General features: G+C 58.1%; 2 protein-coding genes across 4 annotated transcripts in view; both read right to left on the bottom strand.

Annotated features, from left to right (window-relative positions):
• Nucleotides 1–314: 314 nt before the first annotated feature.
• KIAA1614 (KIAA1614 ortholog) lies at nt 315–10,888 on the bottom strand. 2 transcript variants are annotated; one of them, XM_039730320.1, is made up of 10 exons: nt 9,040–10,888; nt 7,403–7,990; nt 6,849–6,912; nt 5,630–5,779; nt 3,856–5,078; nt 3,651–3,780; nt 2,861–3,065; nt 2,392–2,504; nt 2,100–2,284; nt 315–1,819 (listed from the first exon to the last, which is right to left on the bottom strand). In XM_039730320.1, exons 2-10 carry the CDS (start codon nt 7,983–7,985, stop codon nt 1,626–1,628), a joined length of 2,847 nt encoding a protein of 948 aa, XP_039586254.1. In that variant the 5' UTR covers nt 7,986–7,990; nt 9,040–10,888; the 3' UTR covers nt 315–1,625. The 2 variants fall into 2 exon arrangements, with proteins under 2 accessions (XP_039586254.1, XP_039586253.1); XM_039730319.1 differs by lacking the exon at nt 9,040–10,888 and having other exon boundaries at nt 7,403–8,298.
• Nucleotides 10,889–16,049: 5,161 nt separating this feature from the next.
• The window catches only part of XPR1 (xenotropic and polytropic retrovirus receptor 1), a 109,791-nt gene continuing 103,057 nt past the window's right edge, over nt 16,050–22,783 (bottom strand). The window contains exons 12-16 of one of the 2 annotated variants that reach the window (XM_039730322.1): nt 20,123–20,289; nt 19,713–19,852; nt 18,026–18,247; nt 16,379–16,400; nt 16,053–16,277 (exon numbers count right to left, since the gene is read on the bottom strand). In XM_039730322.1, the coding sequence (XP_039586256.1) occupies nt 16,275–16,277; nt 16,379–16,400; nt 18,026–18,247; nt 19,713–19,852; nt 20,123–20,289 (554 nt within the window). In that variant the 3' untranslated portion in view covers nt 16,053–16,274. Of the gene's footprint in view, nt 16,401–18,025; nt 18,248–19,712; nt 19,853–20,122; nt 20,290–22,783 lie in introns of both variants that reach the window. The other variant, XM_039730321.1, reaches the window with a different exon arrangement.

The raw sequence follows: 22,783 nt of genomic DNA, 5'->3' as shown, positions 1-22,783 counted from the left end.
TCTGCTGAAATTGCAAATCACCCCCAAAATCATCCCCCCCCCGCCGCCTTAGAATCTTGCCACCGCACGGCTTTACCTCCGGAACTGAACACTCCTCCCCCCGCCGCCTTCGCGGCTCCCTCCGAGGTCTGCTGGGCCCCCCTGTCCCTCCCGCAGGCGCTGCCTGCACAGCCGGCGGCTCCGTGCCTTCCGCAGCCGGGCGGGGCCGGACGGAGCCTCCCGGGATGGATCCTCCCCGGACGGAGCCTCCCGGGATGGAGCCTCCCCGGACGGAGCCTCCCCGCCTTCCGCAGCCGGGCGGGGCCGGACGGAGCCTCCCGGGATGGATCCTCCCCGGACGGAGCCTCCCCGCCCGCGCCCGGCTGCTCCTCAGTAACGCACACGTGGTGCCTCGGCGCCCACCCGCACTCCCGAGTCCAGTGGCTCCTTATCCTTGCAGAGCACCCCTGCAGGGCATAGGTGGGGTCTGCTTTCCGGGGCTGGCTGTAGCACTGTCCGTGCCACTCCGTGGGTCTGTAGCTCTCCAGGAGCAGTTCCCAGCAGCACGGGTCTGGGCAGGGAGCAGTGCTCGCTGCTGGCTGCTGTTTGCACACCTCTGATCCCCGTGTTAATTCCAGCGTGTTTGTGCATCCTTCGGGAATGACTCCCATGTAGGAGGGCTCCTTTGGTAGTCCAGGGGGTGGCCCAGCTGCTGACATCACCTCAAGCCACCCGAGTGTCTCTGGTCCCTTTCCTCGTGTACATTTGCTTTTCTGTCGCTGGTGGTGCCCTTCCCTTTAACACTAAATAAAGGTGCAGCAGCGTAGATCTCCACTCCTCCTTGCCTGACTCTTGCTCCCGGAACAAGCTCGGGGTCTCCTGGCAGCAGGGAGTGGGAAAAGCTCTCCCACCAGCATTTGCCAGGCATCACCATCCTGGTTTTTGAGGCATAAGCAGCATCTGCAGTTTCTGGGGTCACCTCAGCATTGTGGGCAGCTGTGCCCAGATGTGGAGCACCACTGTGCAGAGGGCAGCCATTGCTGCTGGAAACACTCCAAGGATGTGTTTTGCCTTCCATGGCTGGAAAAAAGAGCCCCTCAAAATCCCCAAGGAGCCCTGCAGGTGGCTGAGCCCCCCTGCCTACCTGCCCAGGGCCCCCAAGGCCACAAACGCCACCCCAACCCCTCCATGCCACAAGCCAAGGGCACTGTTTTGTTATTGCAGAGATGTATTTTTGGGTTTCAGTTTGAAATAACTTAAAAGAACCTCACCAGCCCTCGAGCACAAGGTGGCAGTGCTGGCAGGAAGCCCTGTGTCTCCTGGGGTCATGGAGATGGCGTGTCCCCATGCTGGTCACCCCAGTGCCCAGCAGGACAGGCCCACCCGGCTCTGTTGGGGCCAGGCTGTCCCCTGTCCCTCACACCTGGGCAGCTCCTGCAGACTCTGGGGGGTCCTTGGTCCCACGCTCTCCCAGGGGCACAAAGAAAGCCACTGCAGTGGAGCCGGGCAGGTCCTGGCGCTGCGAGCCAGCTTGGTCCATGCCATGCCATTCTGCAGCACCCTGGGGCATCACTGGGCCATGCTCCTCCTCCCATCACCGGGACATCCTCCTCCTCTCTTGCCGGCCTGGCGGGAGCCGTGCCAGGCTAGCGCGGCGCCGGGCGCTGCCGGAGCACGCGCAGGGCCAGGCTGTCGGCCTGCAGCAGCAGCTGCCGGATGCGGGCCAGCCCCAGCCCCGAGACGGCCGCGCCGTTGACCTGCAGGATCTCGTCCCCCACGCCCAGGAGCCCCGCGTAGAGCTTGGCCGTGCCAGCATCCGCCATCTCCTGCACGTAGACACCTGCGGAGGGAACGGGGATGGGTGAGAGCCCTTCCTGGCCCGGAGCGCCCAGGGGCTGCACAGAAACAGACCTGTGATACACAGCCTTTGGCGTGGGCTGCGTGTCACGAGCCGAGCGCTGAGGGACACACAGGACACATGGCAGCATCCCCCTCCTGCATCACTTCTGCAGCAACGGAGCAACCCCCTGCACCCGTGCCCGAGCTCGCCCTTGGGGTGGGACGAGAGCCGCCACGGAGGGATCAGAGTGTGCCGGAGCTTTGGGATGATCCCACAATACCTGTGTCGGGCCGGCCGTGTCCGGAGGTGACGGAGAAGCCGAAGGCGCCGTGGGGCGGTCGCTGCAGCTCCAGCTGGCTGGTGCCATCGGGGAACACCTCAACCACGCGCCCCACCGCGCGCAGCTGGCCCGGCGCCCCGATGTCCTCCACGCTCAGCGAGCGCTGCGGCCCCGAGCTCCCCTTCCTGTGGGGACAGGGAGCATGGGTGAGCGGGGACAAGGGACGTGCTGGACACCCGGGTGATGCAGCCCAGCACAGCAGCATCCTGGGATGTGCCAGCCCCCATCCTACCTGTCAGCCGTGCTCTGGGGCAGGAGGTAGGCACTGGCACGAGATGCCTTCCCCAGCTGGGGATGCAGGCTCTGGATAGAGGCAGCTTTTTGGGGCTGGCAGAAGGGTGACACCTGGGGAGAAACACCTGGCTGAGATGGGGACAAACACTGCGCAGCACCACGGTGCCGAGGGAGTGGAGGAACTGGGACATCCCATCCCCCTGGAGCATTCCCCAACTCACTGCTGAGGAGGGACAAGCTCCCTTGTCTATTTGCTCTTCCACTACCACCCCTCTCCTTCCTTCCCCCTTCCACTTCCCAGTTGGCTCCGGGGCTTTTCAAACGCAGCAGGTTTGGAGTGGCGCATCCCCCCACGCCCCCTCCAGGCCTGAGCCACAAATCCACACTCAGGAACACTTCATCCCAGCCCAGCATCCTTTCCCCTGTGCCACGCCGGTCTCCCCGCGTGGGGCGATGCCCAAGCTCACCAGCTGCAGCGACTGCAGGGACGGTGACTTCCTGACGCCGGGGCTGCCCTGCGGGGAGCCGCCGGGGGCCGGCAGCTGCTCCATGCTGTAGCAGCGGAAGCGGCCCAGGCGCTGCTTGGTGCTCTGGCTCAGGCTGCACAGGAGCTTCTTCAGCGCCGAGGCCGAAGCGCTGCTGCCCTTGCGGCTCACGGGCCGGCCCGGCTCCCTGCGGGAGAGGCGTGGAGGTCACACACCGAGGGGCTGCGGGACCTGCACCCGCTTCGGCAGCCTTGAGAGCTGCAGCACGGTGAGAGTGACACGTTTGTCACTACCCAAAGTGACCCGAAGGGCTCCCTCCCTGTTTTCTCCGTTATTTCAGGGGTTTGACACATCTCAGAAGTCCCCTGCTCTGCCACAAGGGATCGCATCCTACCAACGGGCTCAGAGGACCCAGCACCACCTTGGAACTCTCCTGCCAGGCTGAGAGAGGCAGCGCCAGGCACAGGGCTGGCAGGATCGCACTTGGAAAGCTGCAGCGCCAGGCACAGGGCTGGCAGGATCGATTTTCCCCAAGGCAGCTGATTTTCCCCACCTGACACCAGCGAAACACCTCTGCTCCAACATGCCCGGCAGAACCAGATGTGGGGAAACGCAGCTCCCCCAAACCCACAGCAACACACGGGCACACTGTAACCCCCACACTGTGGTTTCTGTGAGGTTTTTGGAGCCAGGGAGCTGAACCCAGCAGTGCCCAGCAGGGAAGCTCGGGGCCGCAGGGTTTGGGATGCCGTGGCCGGCCCCGCTCGCTCACCCGTGCACCGCGTTCCCGGCCGGGAGCCGCTGGGGCTGCGCTCCCGACATCCCGGCACCTTCCCCGGCAGGATGAGCAGCCTCCGGGGGCACGGCGGTGACAGCGCTGCCAGCGGGGTGTGACAGTGTCCCTGCAACCACAGTGAGACAGTCACACGCCTGTTTCATCGGGGACCCCCCCAGCACTCCACGCGCGGGTCTCTTACCTCTGCCCGCCCCCGGGGCGTCCTGCCCGTGGGTGTTGTTGCAGTTGTTGGTGGACAAGGCACGGAGGGGGCTCCCCGGGAGCCAGCGGGGGCTGCAGGGACTCCGCCGCCCGGCCGGCCCCGCCGTGCCCCCGGGCTGCGGTGGGGCTGCGCTGCCAGCAGCCGGCTCCGGGCCCCGCACTCCTTGGCTCGGCGCCTGGCGGCTGCCGATGGAGAACAGGGCTTTCCTGCAAGGCACCTGGGCGCAGGCCTTCTTGGTAGGAGGGGGAGCAGGGACGTGGGTGCCTGGGATGGGCGTGCTGGTCCTCAGCTGCGAGGAAGGCTCCAGGGGCTCACTGGGCTGCTGCGGGGGGCGAGCTGCGTTCCCCACTCCCCTGCTGCCCCCCAGGTGTTGATGGGGCTCCCCATCTTCCCGGCTGCTGGTTCTTCCCGGTGCTGGGGGGCAAACCGGCCCCGAGTCCCCGTGCTCGGGGCCCCCGCTGGGCACACCCGATCCTTTCCTGGCCCTGGTCTCCGGCTGCGGGGCAGCGCGGGCAGTTCTGTGCCCGCGGGCGCGGGGGTCCCGGTGCCCCCGCAGGTGGGGGCTGCGCGGTCCTGCCTCCTCGCTGTCCGTCCGGCAGCCGTCCGAGGTGTCGGTGCTCTCCAGGGCCGAGTCCACCTCGTCGATGTAGGTGACATCCCCGATGTAGGTCTCCTTGATCTTCTCGGTGTGGATGCGCTGCCGGGAGGGCAGGATCCACAGCGGGGACCCTCCGGGGCCCAGAGGCCTGATTTTAGGCTCTGTCTGGGCAGCGCCCGTCCCTCTGCTATCCCCCGGAACGCTTCTTTGTGCCGCAGGGCTACTTTTGGCCGGCTCGGGGGCAGCTTGCGTGTCCGTGCCCCGGCCGGCGGCAGCCCCGAGGAAGGAGCCGCAGGCGCTGCACTTGCCCCCGGCCACGAGGTCGCCGCTGCGGGCTTTGGGCTGGCCAGCGCCGTCCCCCGGCTGCCTGCTGCCCGCCGGCTCCGGCGAGGCGATGGCCGAGCCCAGCGCCCGGCGGTGCCGCAGCTGCAGCCGCTCCAGGTACCGCACCTCGGCGTCCCGGGCCGACTCGTCCTCGAAGCGGACGCGGGACGGGGACGGTCCCCGCGGCCGCCGCGGCCGCCCGCAGCTCGAGTCCCCGCTGGACGAGTCGCTCAGGCTCCCTCCGTCCCGCGGGGCGACGCTGGGCCTCCCGCCGGGCTCCCTGCCACGGGGACAGACAGACAGACGTCCTGCAGGCTGCTCGGCAACCCGGGGAGAGCGGGGCGGGAGGGGGAAACGCGGGGCAAGGAGGAAAGTCCGCCCGGGGATCCCTGGCTGTGCACAGCCCTGCTTCCCTCCAGCCTGGAGCCGAAACCCGGAGAGGCTGCGGCACCTCCCGCCTGCCACGGCTCGACCTCCATCGCCCCTTCCGTGCCCGGGGTGTGTGGTTAATCATTCCAGGAACAGCACATCGCACATGACCCGGCGAGACGCCGCTGTGGTGCAGCTCCAGCAGCGAGTCTCGCCCGGGACAACATTCCCCATCAGCTGGGAAACGCCACCCTCCCACCGCCGATACTTCCGTGTGATCATAAACCACAATTACCGAAATGTCTCCCAAGCACCGGGAAAGAGGCCGGGCACATCCAGGGTATGAGCCAGCGGGTCGCATCCCGGCTCCGCACGCGTGCCTGCACACGTGTGCCCGCCCCAAACCCCGTGTGGATGTGCCCCAAACGCGGCTGCGGGCCCGGGGGCTCGGTGGGCACTGACCTGGGCTGCGGGAGGGCGGCGGGCAGCAGCAGGATGTCGTGGCTGGCGCGCAGCGGGTTGGTGCGAGCCTTCATGCGGGCGCGCTGCAGCAGCTGCTTGGCCTGCTCGTGCCGCGGGCTCAGCTCCAGCTCCTGCCCGGCCACCGAGGCCCTGCGGCCCCGCAGCGGGCAGCGGGATTAGGAAAAAATAACAGGGATTAGACGTGCTTTAACAGTGACGACGAGGCTGCTCTGCCCAGGGAGAGCGGGGCTGGGCCGCCACTCAGGGGCGGGCTGGCCGTGCTGGGGATGGCCGGGTGGGCACCCCGCTCCCCCGGTGCCAGGTGAGACTCTGGGCAGGCTGAGCACCCCCACAGCTCGGGCACAGGCTCCCTGTGGACAGGGAAACGAGGGCAGGCATCGCTTGCCACCCCTGTAAATCCCACGGTGGTGGGGAGGCAGGGATGTTTGGGGTGGCCCCCTGACCTGTCTTGCTGCCTTGCCTTCCTTGCAGGGGGTCTTTGCCCGCACCCCCAGCCCCTCTGAGTGCAGGGTGAGGGACCTGACAGCTCTCCCTGCTGCACCACTGCCTTCCTGGTTGGCCACGGCCCTAATCCTCCTGATTAAAATAATCAGCTCAGGCAGTCTCCCCGGGAAGCCTGGCCTTAACCTCTTCAGTGCAGCACGGTGGGCACACGCTGCCCCCAGCAGCACCACGGGAGGCCCAGGGCTCCCCCAGGCTTTGGCTGCCCTGCTCACAGGAGGTGCTGCATCCCCGGCTCTGCCCTGCACCCCCATCACTGATCCAGCTGCCAGAGCAGAGCAGAGGCAGTGACCACCACACTGGGGGGGTCTTTCCCCACTCACTGTTCTGCCCTTTGCAGCCCCCAGCCTCTCACCTGCCTCTGCCACCTCCTTATTTTTAGCCCGTACCTCTAAGGTTTTTCATTAGCCCAACAAGATTACACACTCCTGCCGCCTCGATCCTCTTAAGCACCTGGAGCAAATTTCTGTCCCAACCTCTTCCCCAGCTCCCTTCCTGCCCTGGCAGGGATGTCCTGAGCTCAGACACCAGGGGGACACCCAGCTCCTGTCCCTCGTCCCACCGAAACCCGGCCACACTCCCTCACACTCCCCCACAGCCCTTCCCAGGAGCTGCTTCAAAGGGTGCATTTAAAATACAAGGCTGGGGAGTGGGAAAGAGGGAAATGTCCATTTCTGCCACGCTGGGACTGACCTACCTGCAGCCCTCAGCGTCCTGCAGTGAAACCCCCGAGTCCCAGTCCCCATCGCTCGCTGGCATCTCTGAAACACAGGACAGGACAAGGCATTAGCCTGGCTGGATGGCAGCCCCCACATATCCCACCCCAACACCCTCCACAGGGCTCTCCCAGACATTTGGCTCTGGGAGATTCCAAAGGAGCGGAATGTGGAGCAACAGCACCTGGCTGTAGGTGTGGGACTGTGGGGATGGGGGCACGGGGTCACTGGGGCAGATGCTGTCAAAGGAGAAATGTATTCTCTTTTCTGATGGCAGCTTGCAAAGGGACAGTGACGCCCACAGGCCTGGCGTGTCCCCGAAATTTTCTTGCTCTTGCTTTCAGCAGTGAAATTCCTCAGCAGGACACCAGAGGGGACTGACAGGAATCACCCAGAGCGTCCCGTGAGCACCTCCTACAGCCCGGCGCAGGGGCTGTGGGGCCGCAGGGGAGCTGCACCTGCAGCGGGGAGGCTGCAGGCTGGCCTCATCCCAAAGGTTTTCCTGAAAGAGCCACCACCTTCCCAAAACACCCACCGGGAGCGGCGAGGCCCAGCACCTCCTGCAGCAGCCGCCGGTTCCTCTCCACGCGCTCAGCCAGCGGGAGCCTCTCCCAGCTCCGGGCCGCGGGCACAGAGGGACGGCCCCGCTCCCGCTCCCGCTCCCGCAGCGGGCTCCGCGCCTCTTCATCCAGGGAGGGTCTCTCACGGAGGGAGGCACAGCGCCAGGACCCGCTGCCCTTGTCCGGGGGAAGCTCGGCCCCCCCGGGCACATCTCCCCCGGCTGCCGGGAGCCTCCAGAGCCCCGGGGCGGGCGGGGGCTGCGCCCCGTCCAGCAGCCCGTCCGTCAGGTAGGTGCGGAGCTGCGCCCGCGGCTCCTCCGCGCCCGCCTTCCCCCGCCGCGGCCGCGCCTTCTTGGGCGAGGGGCGCTCGGGGGCGGCCGCGGGGGTGCCCGGCCGCCCGCCCCGCTTCTCCTTCAGCGCCTTCACCTTGCCCTCCAGGACGGCGTGCGGGCCGCGGGCCTCGGGGCGCTCCGGCGGGGCCGGGCTCCGGCCGCGCTGCGGGTGCGGCTTGGGGGGCCGCGGCAGGCGCCGCGCCTCAGCCGGAGGGCTCCCCTCCATGGTTCCTGCAGGGATAAAAGCCAGGGAGTGACCCCTGCGCTGCCCTCGCCCTCCCCAGCGCCCGCGCACCCACACAGGGCATCGCCCCACCTGCCCCGGGGGGTGAAAGCGCGCAGTGCCACCGGTGTGTGCCTGGAGAGGAGGGGGACAGCGAGGTGACAGCGCGAGGCCAGCCATCCACCCAGAGCACCGACAGCCTGCCAGCATCACTGGGGAGCAGGAGGAACGGGGCAGCAGTGAGGGAGCAGGAGGAGTGGGGCAGCAGTGAGGGAGCAGGAGGAGTGGGGCAGCAGTGAGGGAACAGGGGGAATGGGGCAGCAGTGAGGGAGCAGGAGGAGTGGGGCAGCAGTGAGGGAGCAGGAGGAGTGGGGCAGCAGTGAGGGAATGGGGCAGCAGTGAGGGAACAGGGGGAATGGGGCAGCAGTGAGGGAGCAGGAGGAGAGGGGCAGCAGTGAGGGAGTAGAAGGGAATGGGGCAGCAGTGAGGGAACAGCAGGAATGGGGCAGCAGTGAGGGAGCAGGAGGAACAGGGCAGCAGTGAGGGAGCAGGAGGGAATGGGGCAGCAGTGAGGGAGCAGGAGGAACGGGGCAGCAGTGAGGGAACAGGGGGAATGGGGCAGCAGTGAGGGATCGGTGTTTCCCCAAACCGGGCGGCCAGGGGCTGGGCAGCAGCGCGAGTGCCCCCCACACTGTTCCAGGCGCCCTGGGGCACCCAGCGAGGAGGCCGGGAGGGAATTGACACTTCCTGAGCTAAACCAGGGCCCAAACCTCGGCGGAACACACAAATCCCTCCCGGCGACAGCCGAAGGTGCCCCCGGGGCATTCGCCAGCCCCGCTCCGCCCCGGGCCACACGTGGCACTCGCCCTGGAGCCGCTGCCCTCCTGCGCCCCGCCGGGAGCATCCCGTCCCGTCCTGGCCCCGCTGGCACCCTGCAGGAGCCGGGGCTGCAGGAGCATCCCCGGGGCACCCCCGGGCCCCATCGCTGCCCGCAGCCCCTCAGTGCCCCGGGCTGAGCGGCACGGGGCCGCGGGCGGGATGCGAGGGCTGTCCTTACCCCCGGAGCAGCATCGGGAGAGGGCTGGGAAGAAGGAGAAGAAAGCGGAAGAAGGGAAGGAAGCAGGGGAGGGGAAAAAAAGAAATTAAAAAAAAAAAAGCGGCCAAACCAGCAAATCCCAGCCCCTCCAGCCGAGCCCGAGCTCAGCCGCTTGGCTGGGCTGTGGGGCCGCGGCTGGCCCTGCCTCCCGCCTCCTCCTCCTCCTCCTCCTCCTCTCCGCGCACCCGGCCAAAGCCGGCCCGGGACCGCCCGGTCCCCGCAGGGCCGGGCCACCGCCACGCTGGGGACAGCGCTGCCACCCCGGGAACTCCACAGGAGGGGAGCCCCGCGGCCCGGGACGGAGGGATCCTGCCCTGGCCTCCCTCAGGAATGTCCTTTGTCTGCCCTGCCCGGCTGCGGGGGGGTCCCGCTCCCGCATCGGGGCCATTTCTGCAGCCGCAGAGCCCGCCGGCTCTCGGCACCTTCCTGCGAGCATCGCACGGCTGCAGCTGTGCTAAATTCTGCTTTCCGGAGGCCAGATGCTGCCTGGACCCACGGCGAGCCAGGGCCGTGGCATTCCCGGGCAGGAGGGCGGTGGGAGCCGAGCTGGGCGCATCCAAACACATCCCTACTCCAAACCCGGCATGCCACACGTGCCTGCCCCCCAACACCCCCATCCTGCACCCCAACACCCCCATCCTGCCCCCTTCCCGAGGCCCTGCACCCCAACACCCCCATCCTGCACCCCAACACCCCCATCCTGCACCCCAACACCCCCATCCTGCCCCCCACGCAGGACGGGGGTCCTGGGTGGGCAGCGCTTACCCGGAGGTGCCAGGGCTGCCATCCCTGAGGGTCTGAGGGGGCCCCGGGCGTCCCGGCCCCGCTCCGGCTGCTGCTTTAAGCTGTGGCTTTTGATATTCGTGATTGGTTTCATAATCCCGATCAAAAGGAAATCACCAGGATTATGAAATTGTTTTAATCCTCCTGGCTCTGGCCGCACCGGCCCCTGCCAGCACGAGCAGCAAGAAATCACTTTTATCTTCTTAAAATGTCCCCGGCCACCCCGGTGGCCATGGGGCCGTGATCACAGCCAAATGTGAGCCCACAGGGGTGACAACGGGGTGACTCCATGGGGGACAGAACAAGCACCTTCACTTGGCTGCTTCCAGGCAGGAAGGGCCAGCTGAGGGCTCTGTGGAAGAGCCCAGGGCAGAGGAACCACCCTCACCCTGTCCCCCAGCACTCCCCTGGGACACAGGACCCATCCTTACCTGCAGGCCGTTCCAGAAAGGGATCCTGGCTCCTTTGCCTGGGCTCTGGAGGTGACATACGCCTGGGAGACGTCCCCATGGAGCTGGGGTGAGGTGCCAAAGCAAGGGCAGCAGGAGGGCTCCTGCCACCAGCCAGGAATGCCAGCAGGGAGCCGTGGCTGGGATTAAACCTCCGGGAAGTGGCTGCTGTGAGCAGCAACAGGCTTAGAGTGATTTCAAGGCTCTGGGCTCTCTTCTGGAGAGAGACTGATTGCAAGAGGCAATGAAGAGATTTAAAGAGCAAAATAAAAGCACAGACCCCAAACAACCCAGGGCTGGGCTGCTCAGCCTCTGGTGCTCAGGACACCACCTTGGACTGGAGATCAGCTGGAGAGAGGCAACCAAAGGCTCCCAAAAGCACCACGAGCCTTTGGCCAGCACAGCACAGTCTGGGCAGGAGGTTTCCCCCAGCACCAGCCCCTGGCATGCTGGGTGTGAGCTGGGGGGAAACCTGGGCTGCTCCAGCGAGCCCCTCCAACCCCTCCTCAGACATCTCCCTCCTCCAAGCACCTCCACCTCCTCCCAGGACATGGATGTCCTCCACCTCCAGCCACCAGCGACATCCCACAGCTCCCAAGAGAGCGAGAGCAGCGGGAGCCAGCGCTCCAGGGGTGGATGCAGCACGGGGGGGGACTTGGGAAGACACACACACAGACCAGGGACAAAAGAGCCATCAGATCATTGGAAAACAAAGAGCTTGTAATAATGAAAAAAGGACAGATTTCGTAACCAATCACTTTTTCCTTTGAAAAAACACAATCACAGTAACTTTGCTGTATACAACCACCTAGAAACTATGAAACAGTATCACATTGTGCAGTATTATTTTTTTTTAAACCTACTTATCAAGAAGGGAATTCCACACTTCAAAAATTATATCCATTTGGGGAGGAAGGAGGAGACAGCTAATAGCGCAGTCACAGATACATCATGAGTCCAAGCAAGCGGCAATTCTTTGTCCTCACCTTTTCCACTGAGCCAAAACAGAGGAGTGGAGAAGGGGATAGCAAAAGAGAAAGGAGGGGGGAAGAAAGAAAGCACCCACAGAGGACTAATCACACTCCATAATTACTTTTGACATCTACAGGGCTTCATAGAAAGATCATTTAGACCAACACAGCGGGGAGGGGGAGAGGAAGGCGGCAGCGGGGCCCGGGGGAACTTTGGCATTTCCACTCCGGGCCCTTCCGAGCGCCGATCCTTGGCCACGAGGACCTACGGGATGGAGAGGTCATGGCAAGTTCTGCCAGGATGCCCAATTCCTCCTCTGGAGTGAAGAGTTTGCAATTTGGTTTACAGAGCTTGAGGGACTGTCAGGCCACAGAGCACTGTGCCAGGGCTGTGCCCGGGCCAGGAGAGCCTTTGGCTCCCACCAGGAACGGGGCTGGGGTGTCAGCATCGGGGAGCTGCCCGTGTTGTGTCCCTTCCCTCTCCTTTTCCTGGGATTGAAGCCCCCAGGGATGGTGACACCCCAGTTTGGCCCACGGTGGCAGCAGGGGACGCTGGCCCCAAGGTGCAGAGTTTGGGATGGGGTCATGTAAAGGAGGCAAGGTCTGATGAGGTGACAGCCACTGAGCCCAGCCGTGACTGCTGCAGAGGTACTGTAGGGATTTCCCACTCTTCCCCCAGGAGCCCCAGCCCCTCTTTTCCAAGGAGACAAAACAATCTGATTGCCTTCTAGAATAGAAACTCAAATTAAAAAAGAAATAAGAATGCTTAAGGCAGAAGATCACCTTCCCCCTGCGAGTGTGAAGCAGAAGGGCGGAGGAGAGGACAGAGGACACGGAGCTGGGATGCAGCATGTGAGCAAAGTGGCTTTTGTGTCCCCAGCTTGCCAAGCCACGTCCCAGCCCCAGGACACTTCCCAGCACCTGGCCTGAGCTGGGGACACAGCCCCTGATGCCTAGAGAGGAGAGCAGGGCAGCATCCCTGCAGGACAAGGCCAAAGCCCCTCGGCCGCTCAGAACACAGCAAAGGCTTCACGCTGTCCCCACTGGAAGTAAAATCCCCAGGGATTGTTATCTCCTGAAGCAGGAACGTGCTTTCCCTCCCTGTCTGCCACACTGGAGCTGCAGCTGAGCACCAGAACAGAGGCAGAACGGGCAGCACAAGAGTTTTTAGGGAAGTAGGGGCAGCAGGATCCAACTCTGCTGAGATTTCCCCCAGAGATCTCTCCCATTCCAAGATGTTCATGCTGAAGGCTGCTTTCCTTTCATTGGAATCAAACAGCAAAGACACTGAGAGAATGAGGAGGGCCAGGAGCAGGGCTGGGAAAGGCATAGGATGAACACAGCTGACTTTGGGAATGCACCTGGATGAGAGAGGTAGGAGCTTACTGGATACATGCAGGCTGCAGCCAGGAGTGCTGCAAATGCATTTCTTGTAAAACCTGGTGGGACAGCATCAGTTCTCATTGGAGAGCCCCCACTCCTGCTTGCAGAGTCCAAAGATCCCAATCCTGCCCTGCTGTCCTGTCAGGAACACGCCCATGGCACATGGCAATGCCCTGCCCAAGCAAGGGACCTGGTGTTTCTGGTGACACTGTCCCAAAGCCACAGAGGGAACCCCAGCCAGCAAATAAACTCTGGATGCTGCAACACCTCACCCCCTGCAACCCCAAAATCCCCAGAGCAGAGGCAGGATGGAAAGCAGGAGGGAATCAGCATGGAGAAGCAGGTTCAAAGGCAATCTCCAAAAGTCACAAAGGCCACAGGGTGGCATCTCCTGTCCTTAGACTGCACCATCCATGGGTTCCACCAGACCAGACCAGAGCAGCTCCACACCATCCTCAGAGCTGTACAATCCAACCTCCACTGAACCACGAGGCACAGCCCAGCACCTGAAATCCACAGCTTAGAGACCTTCCTCAGCTTCCACCTCCCATCCAGCTGCATCCCAACAACAAAAGCAGTGCACAAACCCCTCACTCCCAGCTCCTTTTAAAGCTGCTCTGTCCTTCTGGACTGCCACCCTGCTGCTCTCCCTACAGGAGCGTTCTCAAGCACCCACGAGCAAAGCTCAGCCCAGGAAATGCCAGCCTGGGAATGTCCCCACTCCCCTGGCTCCTGCTGCTCCCAAGGAGCGACAGGGCTGTTTTCTCTCACCATCTGTTCTGCTTCATTAGGTCTCCCTTTATTGGCCAGATGTTCTCGTAGACGTGGAGCCATCCCGGCTTTAGGGCTCGCTCTCAGGAGGAATCTGCACGCCTGATTTCTCAGAAATCTCTGTGAGGGAGGGAGGGAACAGGCAGATGCAGGGCTGGGAGCTAGGAGCCTTTAAAAGCCACACTTCTGGGAATTCAGGCTGCTTTCCCCCGAGACAGCATCTTCACTGCCAAAAGGGACCATGTTTTATTTTAGGAGATAATGTTTGCTCCTCATAGCATGTCACTTCCCCCCCCCTTTTTTTTTTTTCTCCTTACTTCTCCTGCCAGCAAAGACAGAAAAAGGGAAGAGAAAGAGCAGAGCAAGGAGCAGAGCAGACGGACACACTGAATTCTTGCTTCCCATAAGGATTTGGATAAACTACAGAATAAGAATTTAATCACTTGCAGCCCGACCCACCCGTCACGTTGGGAAGCAGAGGGTGGGACGGTGCAGCAGCAGGATGGACAGATGGACACAGCCCACCCAGCCATGCCCTGCCCTCCCCAGCCCAGCTGAGGAAGGCAGGGTGCTCCCAGGGGACTGGCATCACTTCCAAATCACAGAACCATGGAATGGTTTGGGTTGGAAGTGACCTTAAGGACCATACAGCTCCAACCCCCTGCCAAGGGCAGGGATACCCTCCATGAGACCAAATTGCTCACAATGTCTCTCTGCACTTTTAATTTCCTTCTGAAAGGAAGATAATTACCAGTAAAGCTCAGATTCTGTGTATAAAAAAACCCCACTTCTTTAAGTAACACCCAGTGGTGTTACTTGATTTGAATGAATCCAAATAATTTTGGATTGCCTCCCTCCCAGTGCAGCTGCCCCCCCTAAGCTCCCCAGGCAGGGATGGCTCCATTCCCCACTGCTGGAAAAACCCACACGTGGTCTGGACATGGCACCAATGCAACTTAGGAACCTGAAATATTTTAAGGGGCTGAAATATTTTAAGGGGTTTTATCCCAGACCCCACTTCCATGGGAATGCTGTTTTAAGTATGAGCTGACCTAAGGGAGGCAAAGGGGGGAGATGGACAGATGGACAGCACAGCCCCTGCCCATCCAGCTCTGCTCCCACCAGAGCAGCCCCACACGGAGGGAGGTGAGAGGAGCAGCACCACGACAGGGTTTTAATCTATTTAAAGGCTTTTAATCTATTTCCAACTAAATGAAGAGAACCAAGTTTCCTTCTTCAGTTCCTCTGGGCAAGAGGCACAGCAGGCAAACTGAGGAAATGCAACATTCTGGCTGTGGGGAACACGGTGCTGATTAAGGGAAACAACCACCAAACAGCAACTGAGGAGATTCCTGCCATTCCACTGCCCAAACTGTCACCAGCCAGGTGAGGATCCTCCTTCAGGAGTTTCACCCTTCCCTTGCAGACCCAGGGAGAACAAGGGAAGGACCACAGGACTCTGAGGCTTCCAGGGCTCCCTCCCAGGAGGAGGGGAGACCAACGAGACCACCGAGTCCACATCTCTCTTCCAACATCTCTCAGCTCTCTCACACCTTTCAGCTCATTACCCAAATCTGCTCAAGTACCCACTTCCCAAACTGGGAGCATGAGATGAGTCAAGGGGCAGTGACCAGGGCAGTGCCCAACTGAGGCTTTGTGCTAAACCAGAAGAGCTGTTTTCCATCTCACCTTCCCCACCAGGTGGGCACACCACAGTTCTCTCCATGCTCCCTGAAGCCACTCCCAAGCCCCAGCCCCTCTGTCCCATGAGAACTGTCACCTCCTTGCCTTGTCCCACTTTGCTGGGCTGCTGGAGAAAAGCTCCCTGCTTGGACTGAGATGCCCTCATGACACACCCAAGGCTTGGAAAAGTACTTTTGGATCTGGAGAATGAAGTTCCAAAGCCTTTGCTCGCTCAGTGTTTTGTGCTGTTGGTGGGAACCAACTCTCCTTTCCTTAGGATCATCTGTTCTCTACTTTCACACATGGAGAAGTTGGCTTTGAACTGGCATGAGAGACATGCCCAGAAGCAGTAGCAGCAACTAAAAAAATATCAGAAAGAGAAACTTTGGTTTAAAATAAAATTGGAAAGAAGTAAAAGAGAGAGAAGGTACACACAGGTGCAAGTTGTCTCACTAAAGGGGTATTTGCAAGGGCATCACCCCACAACCCTGGAGATGGAGATCTACATTCCCCACTTTGTTTTACCATTACAACCTTCATTGCACAGGACTCAAAATCACTCTCATATGGTTGTTAAGTTTCATAAATAATGTGAAAACTATATGCAACAGATACATCATATTTCCAAAAAATTATAAGAAAAGTTACATCAAATTAAAAAGTAGCTTCATGAATGAAGATACTGCTCTAAGTGCACTTTCCCTGCAAGTGCAGCCAGTGCCTCAGCGCTGGATATGAAGGAAAAAAACAAACAACTGGAAAAAAACCAACAACAAAAAAAAATCAGATTTAAAAAGTCCGGTTTCAACCAGTCAAAACCGGGCCAAGCAGAAAGTGAGTGTGCTCTTGGCACTGTCCCATGAGGGAGTCCCTATGATGCTTCGTTATCCAGATAAGGTTTGTATGTCCTTGTTGAGACTGTAAACAATCCTTCTTTCCTGAACTGTCCTCTTTATTGGCAAAACAAAGTAAAATATTTTATTTTTTTGTTTGGTTTTTTTTTTTTTGTTTAAAATAGAACATTAAAATTAACCCAGAAGAAAAGAAATGAAACACAGTGAGCTTGTTGGAGTCCATAGGATCTGGTCTGGAAGAGCTCAGAAAACGTGTTCAGTGTTTTCTCCTGTTTTCAGCTGGATCTGTACCAGAGCTCGGGTTACTTGGGGAAGAGGGAAACAGAATGAGAAAACAAAGGATGTGGAATAAGAGAACGTGGCCATCTCATGTGTTCACTTCGTTTGCTAGGTCCTCTATCAATACCTTTGTGTCAGAAGCCTTGGACCTGGAAGAAAACAAAACAAAAAACACTCACTGGGGAGAAAGAATTCCTGGAATGACGTGCAGACAGCAAACCCACAGCGCACTTGGGGGAATAAAAAAAGAGAAAAACACGTATTTCTTATGCAGAGGGGGAATAAACAATCCACTGTTTCACTGTTTCACACCCTCCCACTCTCCCTGGGAATAGCAGAGCCTTGTAGAGATGCCCCAGCTGTCCCTCAGCATCCTCCTCCTGTGGCACTGCCCACTGCACATCACGCTGGGCACACTGCCCATGGCCAGTGTCACCTGCCAGGCTGTGACATGGCTGGGGACACTGCACTGCTGGATGTGGGCACCTGCCCAGCCTCCCCACACAACTCCACCAAACCCCTGCAGCATCCAGAGGAGTGTTCCTGCTCCAGCTCCTGCTGGGCTGCAGGAAGGAGCAGGAAGTTCTTTAGGGATACGCCTGGCACATCTGCACTCCCTGCACGTCTGAGGGATAAATGGGCATGGCTGGAGGGAATTCCAGCAGGCTTTGGCTCACATTCCCTTTGCATAGCATTTTTCAGTCTCTAGCAGCCACCCAAAGGCTGTTGGTATTGGTCCCATCCGTGCAGGGATAAGAGCCAAGCACAGCCCTGAGGCCAGAGCACAGCCTCCTCCTCCTCCCACCCCTCCCATGCAGTGCTGCAGGGATTGCACAACACTCCTGACCCGCTGTGCCTCGGCATCCCTGAGGAGCCTGGCCCTGCTCCCTGGCCAAAGGGCAGGGCTGCACAGCTGTGCTGCCAGGGCAGGGGGGACACAGGACACCGGAGCAACACCGCAGGGAAAACACACAGGGGACAGGTTCAGGCGCTGGGGGGCAGGGTGGGGAAACATTTGGGGTGCAAGAATGATGGGTGGGAAGAAAAAAATGTATGGGTTTGGATTTGAGAGAGAAAGGAGTCTGAGATCTCACGTATGAACCTTAACCAAAGAATAACTGGAATCATACAGAGTCATGGAATGGTTTGGGTTGGAAGGGACCTTAAAGATCATCTGGTTCCAACCCCGCTGCCAGAGGCAGGGATGTCAGTGACATCCACAGACTGTATTGCTCTGGGCCAAATCCAGCCTGGCCCTGAACACTTCCAGGAATGGGGCAGCCACAGCTTCTCTGGGCAGCCTGTGCCAGGGCCTCATCACCCTCACAGGGAAGAATTTCTTGTTAATGTCTAATGTAACCCTGCCCCTTCTGTCACTATGAGGCATGAATCTTCTGTCACTACGAGGCATGAAGAGTCCCTCTCCCTCTTTTTCATGAATGTCTGCTTGAGGAGAACATCTCCCCCAGTTTGCATTTATAACCTCTGGCAGACTATTTCTGCAGGAGGGGAGCCTCGTAAAAAGGGAAAGTAAAAAGGGAACTCCCTTTCCTGATGGTTTACCAGAACCCCAAATGCCTAAAGGATGGATTAATTCCCTGGCAGAGAACGGCATGCTCGTTTAACTAACTGCACCTGCCCTCCCTTTGATGACTGAAAACCTCTGCACGCCTTTAAAACCTTTGCACCATTCCCATCCGGGACTCCCACCCAGACTCCCAGTCCACAAACAGCCGGCAGGCAGCAGGAGCAGCCCCAGGCAGGGTGCACGTACTGTGAGGCGAGGCGAGGCCTGCGCAGGGACACGCTCAGGCTGCGCTTCCACTGCTTGTTCTTGCGGCGGTTGCGGACGCCGTCCTCCTGGTCCATCATCTGGTCCAGGAGCGTCAGGTCGTCGGCGTTGAGCGGCGCCACCGAGATGTCCCTCACGGCCCGGAACTCGCCGCAGTTGTTCAGGTGCTCGTTCTCCAGGCGGAAGAAGTTCCACACAAACCGCCTGCGTGGAGGGATGGGATGGGATGGGATGGGATGGGATGGGATGGGATGGGATGGGATGGGATGGGATGGGATGGGATGGGATGGGATGGGATGGGATGGGATGGGATGGGATGGGATGGGATGGGATGGGATGGGATGGGATGGGATGGGATGGGATGGGATGGGATGGGATGGGATGGGATGGGATGGGATGGGATGGGATGGGATGGGATGGGATGGGATGGGATGGGATGGGATGGGATGGGATGGGATGGGATGGGATGGGATGGGATGGGATGGGATGGGATGGGATGGGATGGGATGGATGGATGGATGGATGGATGGATGGGTGGATGGATGGATGGATGGAGAGAAAAACAGAGAATCACCACCTGAGTTCCCCTTTTACAGGCGTTTCCTGCATTTCACAAAGCACTGGAGAAACATCCCGTGGCTAACTGTAGCTATGATATTTTATGAAAAGTCCTTTGCTAGGATTTTTCTCTTATTTTAGCTGAGAAGCCTCAGAAAAGAAATGTAAACAATTAATCTGCTGCTGTGCAATGCAACAGGTGCACCTGTGATTGGTGCATGTTGCTGGTTTCTAATTAATGGCCAACCACAGTCAGCTGGCTCGGACTCCCTGAGAGTCACAAGCCTTTGCTATTCATTCCATTCCTATTCTTTCTAGACTTCTGATGAATCCTTTTCTCTCTATTCTTTTAGGATAGATAGATAGATAGATAGATAGATAGATAGATAGATAGATAGATAGATAGATATTCTTTTAGTATATCATTTTAATAGATATCATAATATAGTAAATCAGCCTTCTGAAACATAGAGTCAAAATTCAGATCTCTTCACTCGTCCCGGGAGCCCTCATCAGTTCAACCACAGCTAACAGCAACATCTTTCCTCTGGAGAGCAACAGAACCTGTCAGTTTTATTCCCTATCCTAACATGGACAGCCATGGAGGTACATTGTCAAGCTTTACAAGCATTACAAGCCAAAGGCCACCTCCAGCACCTACATGAGAGAGGGTCAGCATCAAGTTCTTGTGGGGGTGGGTTTCCAGCTACAGGAAAGGTGTTTAAAAGTTCTGGAAGCTTGCAGGATCCAAATTGATGACACAGAATACAAAGAGGTTTGAAAATTGGAAACTTGAGAATCAAGTGAAGTTTCAACTGGAAATTTCAAGAAATTTGGTAAAAACTAATCCCTTGAGATTATGTCACGTTTCAGAAGGAACTGCAAACACAGTGAAGGATTCAGCTGTACATTGTGGCAGGGCTCCCTACCCTTTTCTTCCCTCAGCACCCTGTTTGGATTAAATATTCCTGTTAATCCTGGTCTCCTTGAAATAAAAACCAGTATACTCCACGTCCAAGGATCCAGGTGCTTCCCCCCCATGCTGATGTTACAGAACAAAAAAGTGAAAACAAGAACAGGAGACATGAGCTGCTCAGCCCAGCAGCCTTACCGGAACACCTCAAGTGGGGCAAACACAGTAGAGATGATGTCTGCAGCGTAGGGAAAGATTTGCATGGAGGTGAGGGAGATCTGGATGGTCCACGCAAAACGCAGGATGACATCTTCTACAATGGCACAATAGTAGTATGCCTGAGGAGCAACAAGAACAAAACAGCTCAACAAACACCTTCTGCATCCAAAAGACCTCATCAGGTCTTTGGGTAATACAGAATCTGCTGCTCAAACTCAAGCAAAATGAACACAAATGATCTCTTGGAAACAAATCAGCTCTGCTGCTGGAAAATCCCAGGCTGTAGCATTGAAATGCTGCAGTGGGCAACTGCAACATGCTCTAAACTCAGCAAGTTTGGTTAAAGGGTGACAAGCCTGTCCTAAGGTAAGAGCAGGCTGCATACGCACTTTCTGTGGGTAGACAATTCCTTCTCGGAGAAAGGTATTTTCACCAGCATTTTTGTCAAAGAGACCCCAGTCCATCTTCAGGTCCCAAATGAGGGTATAGCAAGAGCTGATGAAACAGAAGATAATCCACAGGTAGAAGAACACTTGGGTGTCACTGTGGTTTTTAGCTGGAAAAGAGAAGAACAACACACTTCTGTAGAACTGAGAGCACATTCCTTCTTAAAACTGCTACAAACTGCCTCACCTGAGCAGTGGAAATCACCTCTTCTACCCAACTTCTGGGAAAATACATCAAATACTCATCTGAGCCAAACCAACAGCCTTAGCAGGACCTGCTTTATATTGTTATTTGAATTCCACTTTCATCTTGTTCACCTTTCAGCACTTGGGATTGAAGTTTACATTAATATTTGAACAGGCTCCCAGGGAATGGTGACAGTCCCAAGGCTGCCAGAGCTCAGGAAGCGTTTGGGGAGCATCCCGAGGCACACGGTGGGATTCTTGGGGATGGTCCCATGCAGGGCCAGGAGCTGGACTCGAGGATCCTTGCGGGCTCCACCTCAGGACATTCCATGGTTTTTATTTTCCTGGATTCAGGGCAGAGCTGCCGTTCTGGCTCTGAGCAGCAGGTGGAAGCTGCGAGCCGCGTTTCGCACAGGACACGGGCTTGTACAAAGGATACAGCACTGACGCACAGCTCGCTTGGGAGGGTTGGTAAGAAAATATTTGAGTTTGCATTAACATTAACAACTGTGAATTCGTGCACTAAAAGCCTGAGGAGCATGGGCAGTACAGGAATTATCCCCCATGGGCAATACAGGAATTATCCCCAGGCATTTCAGAGCTTGTGGTGGCAAGGGAAAAGGCAGCAGTACATTAAAATGTACAAATCCTAAAGCAGGCTCTGTATAGAGTTTTAAATGCCCATACAGGGCTCCTCTTTGGAAACAGGAGACTGTGGGTCCACCATCTGCTCAGCTGGGGATAGTTTTTCCAACGTTTTGTTTCCCACTCCCCCCTGAAAAGGTTACGTTGCTCTCAATTTGGCTACAATTCCCTACATCAGCTGGCTGGGGAAAACCAAACAGAGCTGGTATTTCTGTTTGCTTTTGGAAAGCTGGCTCAAAAAATTCATGCAAATAACCCCATTATGATGCTTCAGAAGGCTGAGACGTTTTGCACCTGGCTGCTAGCAGGAATCTCTCCTTTCTGTGCAGCCTCAGCAATTGCTCATTCACTGATTTCCCTCTAACAAAGCAAACAACATTTCCAGTATAAAAAAAAGATGTTTTCAGCCCAAGCCCCGTGTCACATTACACGACAGCACCTTTTTCTATTTATGTGGCTTTAAAACAACAGAATCCCTGCAGCTGATCAGCCAGGGAGCAACAAGACAATTTGCCCTCTCCTTCCCTCTGTATTTCCAGCAATTACAATTAGATGTAAGGCGGCGATCCGATAAAATTAATGGAGGTGAAAATGAGAGTACATTCCTCCCATTACGCCTTTCAGGGCTTCCTGAACATGATGTGCAGGATATAGGTCAAACCCACACGCTCCTTCCCCTCTCAAAACACCCCCCTAAGGCAAACCTCTTATGCAGCAAAGCCCAGTTTTGCACAGGAAAAGGGCATGGGATCACTGCAGCTCCCAGCTCTGAGCAGCTTTGGGGCAAGGCTGGAAGCCTTTCAGCACACCCCACACCTTTAAGCACTGCCCACATCCTCAGCTTGGCCAGAGAGGGGTCCAGCACTGCATTCCTGGTCCCTGCAGAGCGCTGGCGTCAGCCGGGAGCAGCGCTCATGGATGCCCAGGTACCTCAAACCAGGCTGCTGCTGCTGCTGCTGCCTGGAAACAGCCTCTCCCAGGCTATTTTTAACGTGCAGCTGCCCACAGAAAGGGACACAGGTGAGGATTTTGGAGCTTAGCAATGAGGGCTGCACTGCCAGGTTTCATTCCTCCCCCCCCTCAGCTCCTCCAAAGCTTCCACAACATTATTTCATGAAGAAAAGGCAGATGCTGACATTGGGTGACTCATGAGACACTAAGCCTGTTCTTTCCAGCCTTATTTTTAGCTCATTAGATCGCCATGTTTAGTTCCCATTACCAGACCCTAAAGGGTAATTTGGAGGCAGTTCATGGGTTGTATATGCTTTCAAAGCACCTAAAATGCTCCAAAACACCCTGTGATGCTGCAGTGCTTCCTCTCACCTTAGGCTTGAACCTTACATCATGCTGCTTTGGGTTGGGTTATTTTATGGGGCTTTTTTTCCCCTTAAGGACAGAATTCAAATAAACTGAGTCTTATTCCACTCCTTCGTGGAGCAGCCAGTGCAGCCAGGACCATCCTGAGCCATGCCCTGCAGGAGCAGGCAGAAGAGCAGGGAAGCATTGCTGGGCAGCTCTTTTGGGGTTCCATGGTCATGGAGGGGCCACTCTGCCCCCTGATTCTCATCTCCAAGCACACAAGGGGAGAACAAAACTCTATCCTGAGTTGGCAGTTACAGAGGAAGGGAATTTCAAAGGTTCTTGCTGCTTAAACCTAAATCCCAGAATGGCTCAGGCTGGAAGGGACAGTGCTGGTCCAACGTGTCTGCTCAAGCAGGGTCCTCCCAGAGCATGTGGCACAGAGCAATTACAGAGAGGAGAACTGGGAAGAAA

The sequence above is a fragment of the Passer montanus genome, unplaced genomic scaffold (assembly GCF_014805655.1).
Source record: "Passer montanus isolate IOZ18808 unplaced genomic scaffold, ASM1480565v1 scaffold71, whole genome shotgun sequence".
In the NCBI taxonomy this organism is placed as follows: Eukaryota; Metazoa; Chordata; class Aves; order Passeriformes; family Passeridae; genus Passer; species Passer montanus.
Note: the sequence above shows the minus strand (reverse complement) of the source record. Positions and strands in the feature narration are given on the sequence as shown.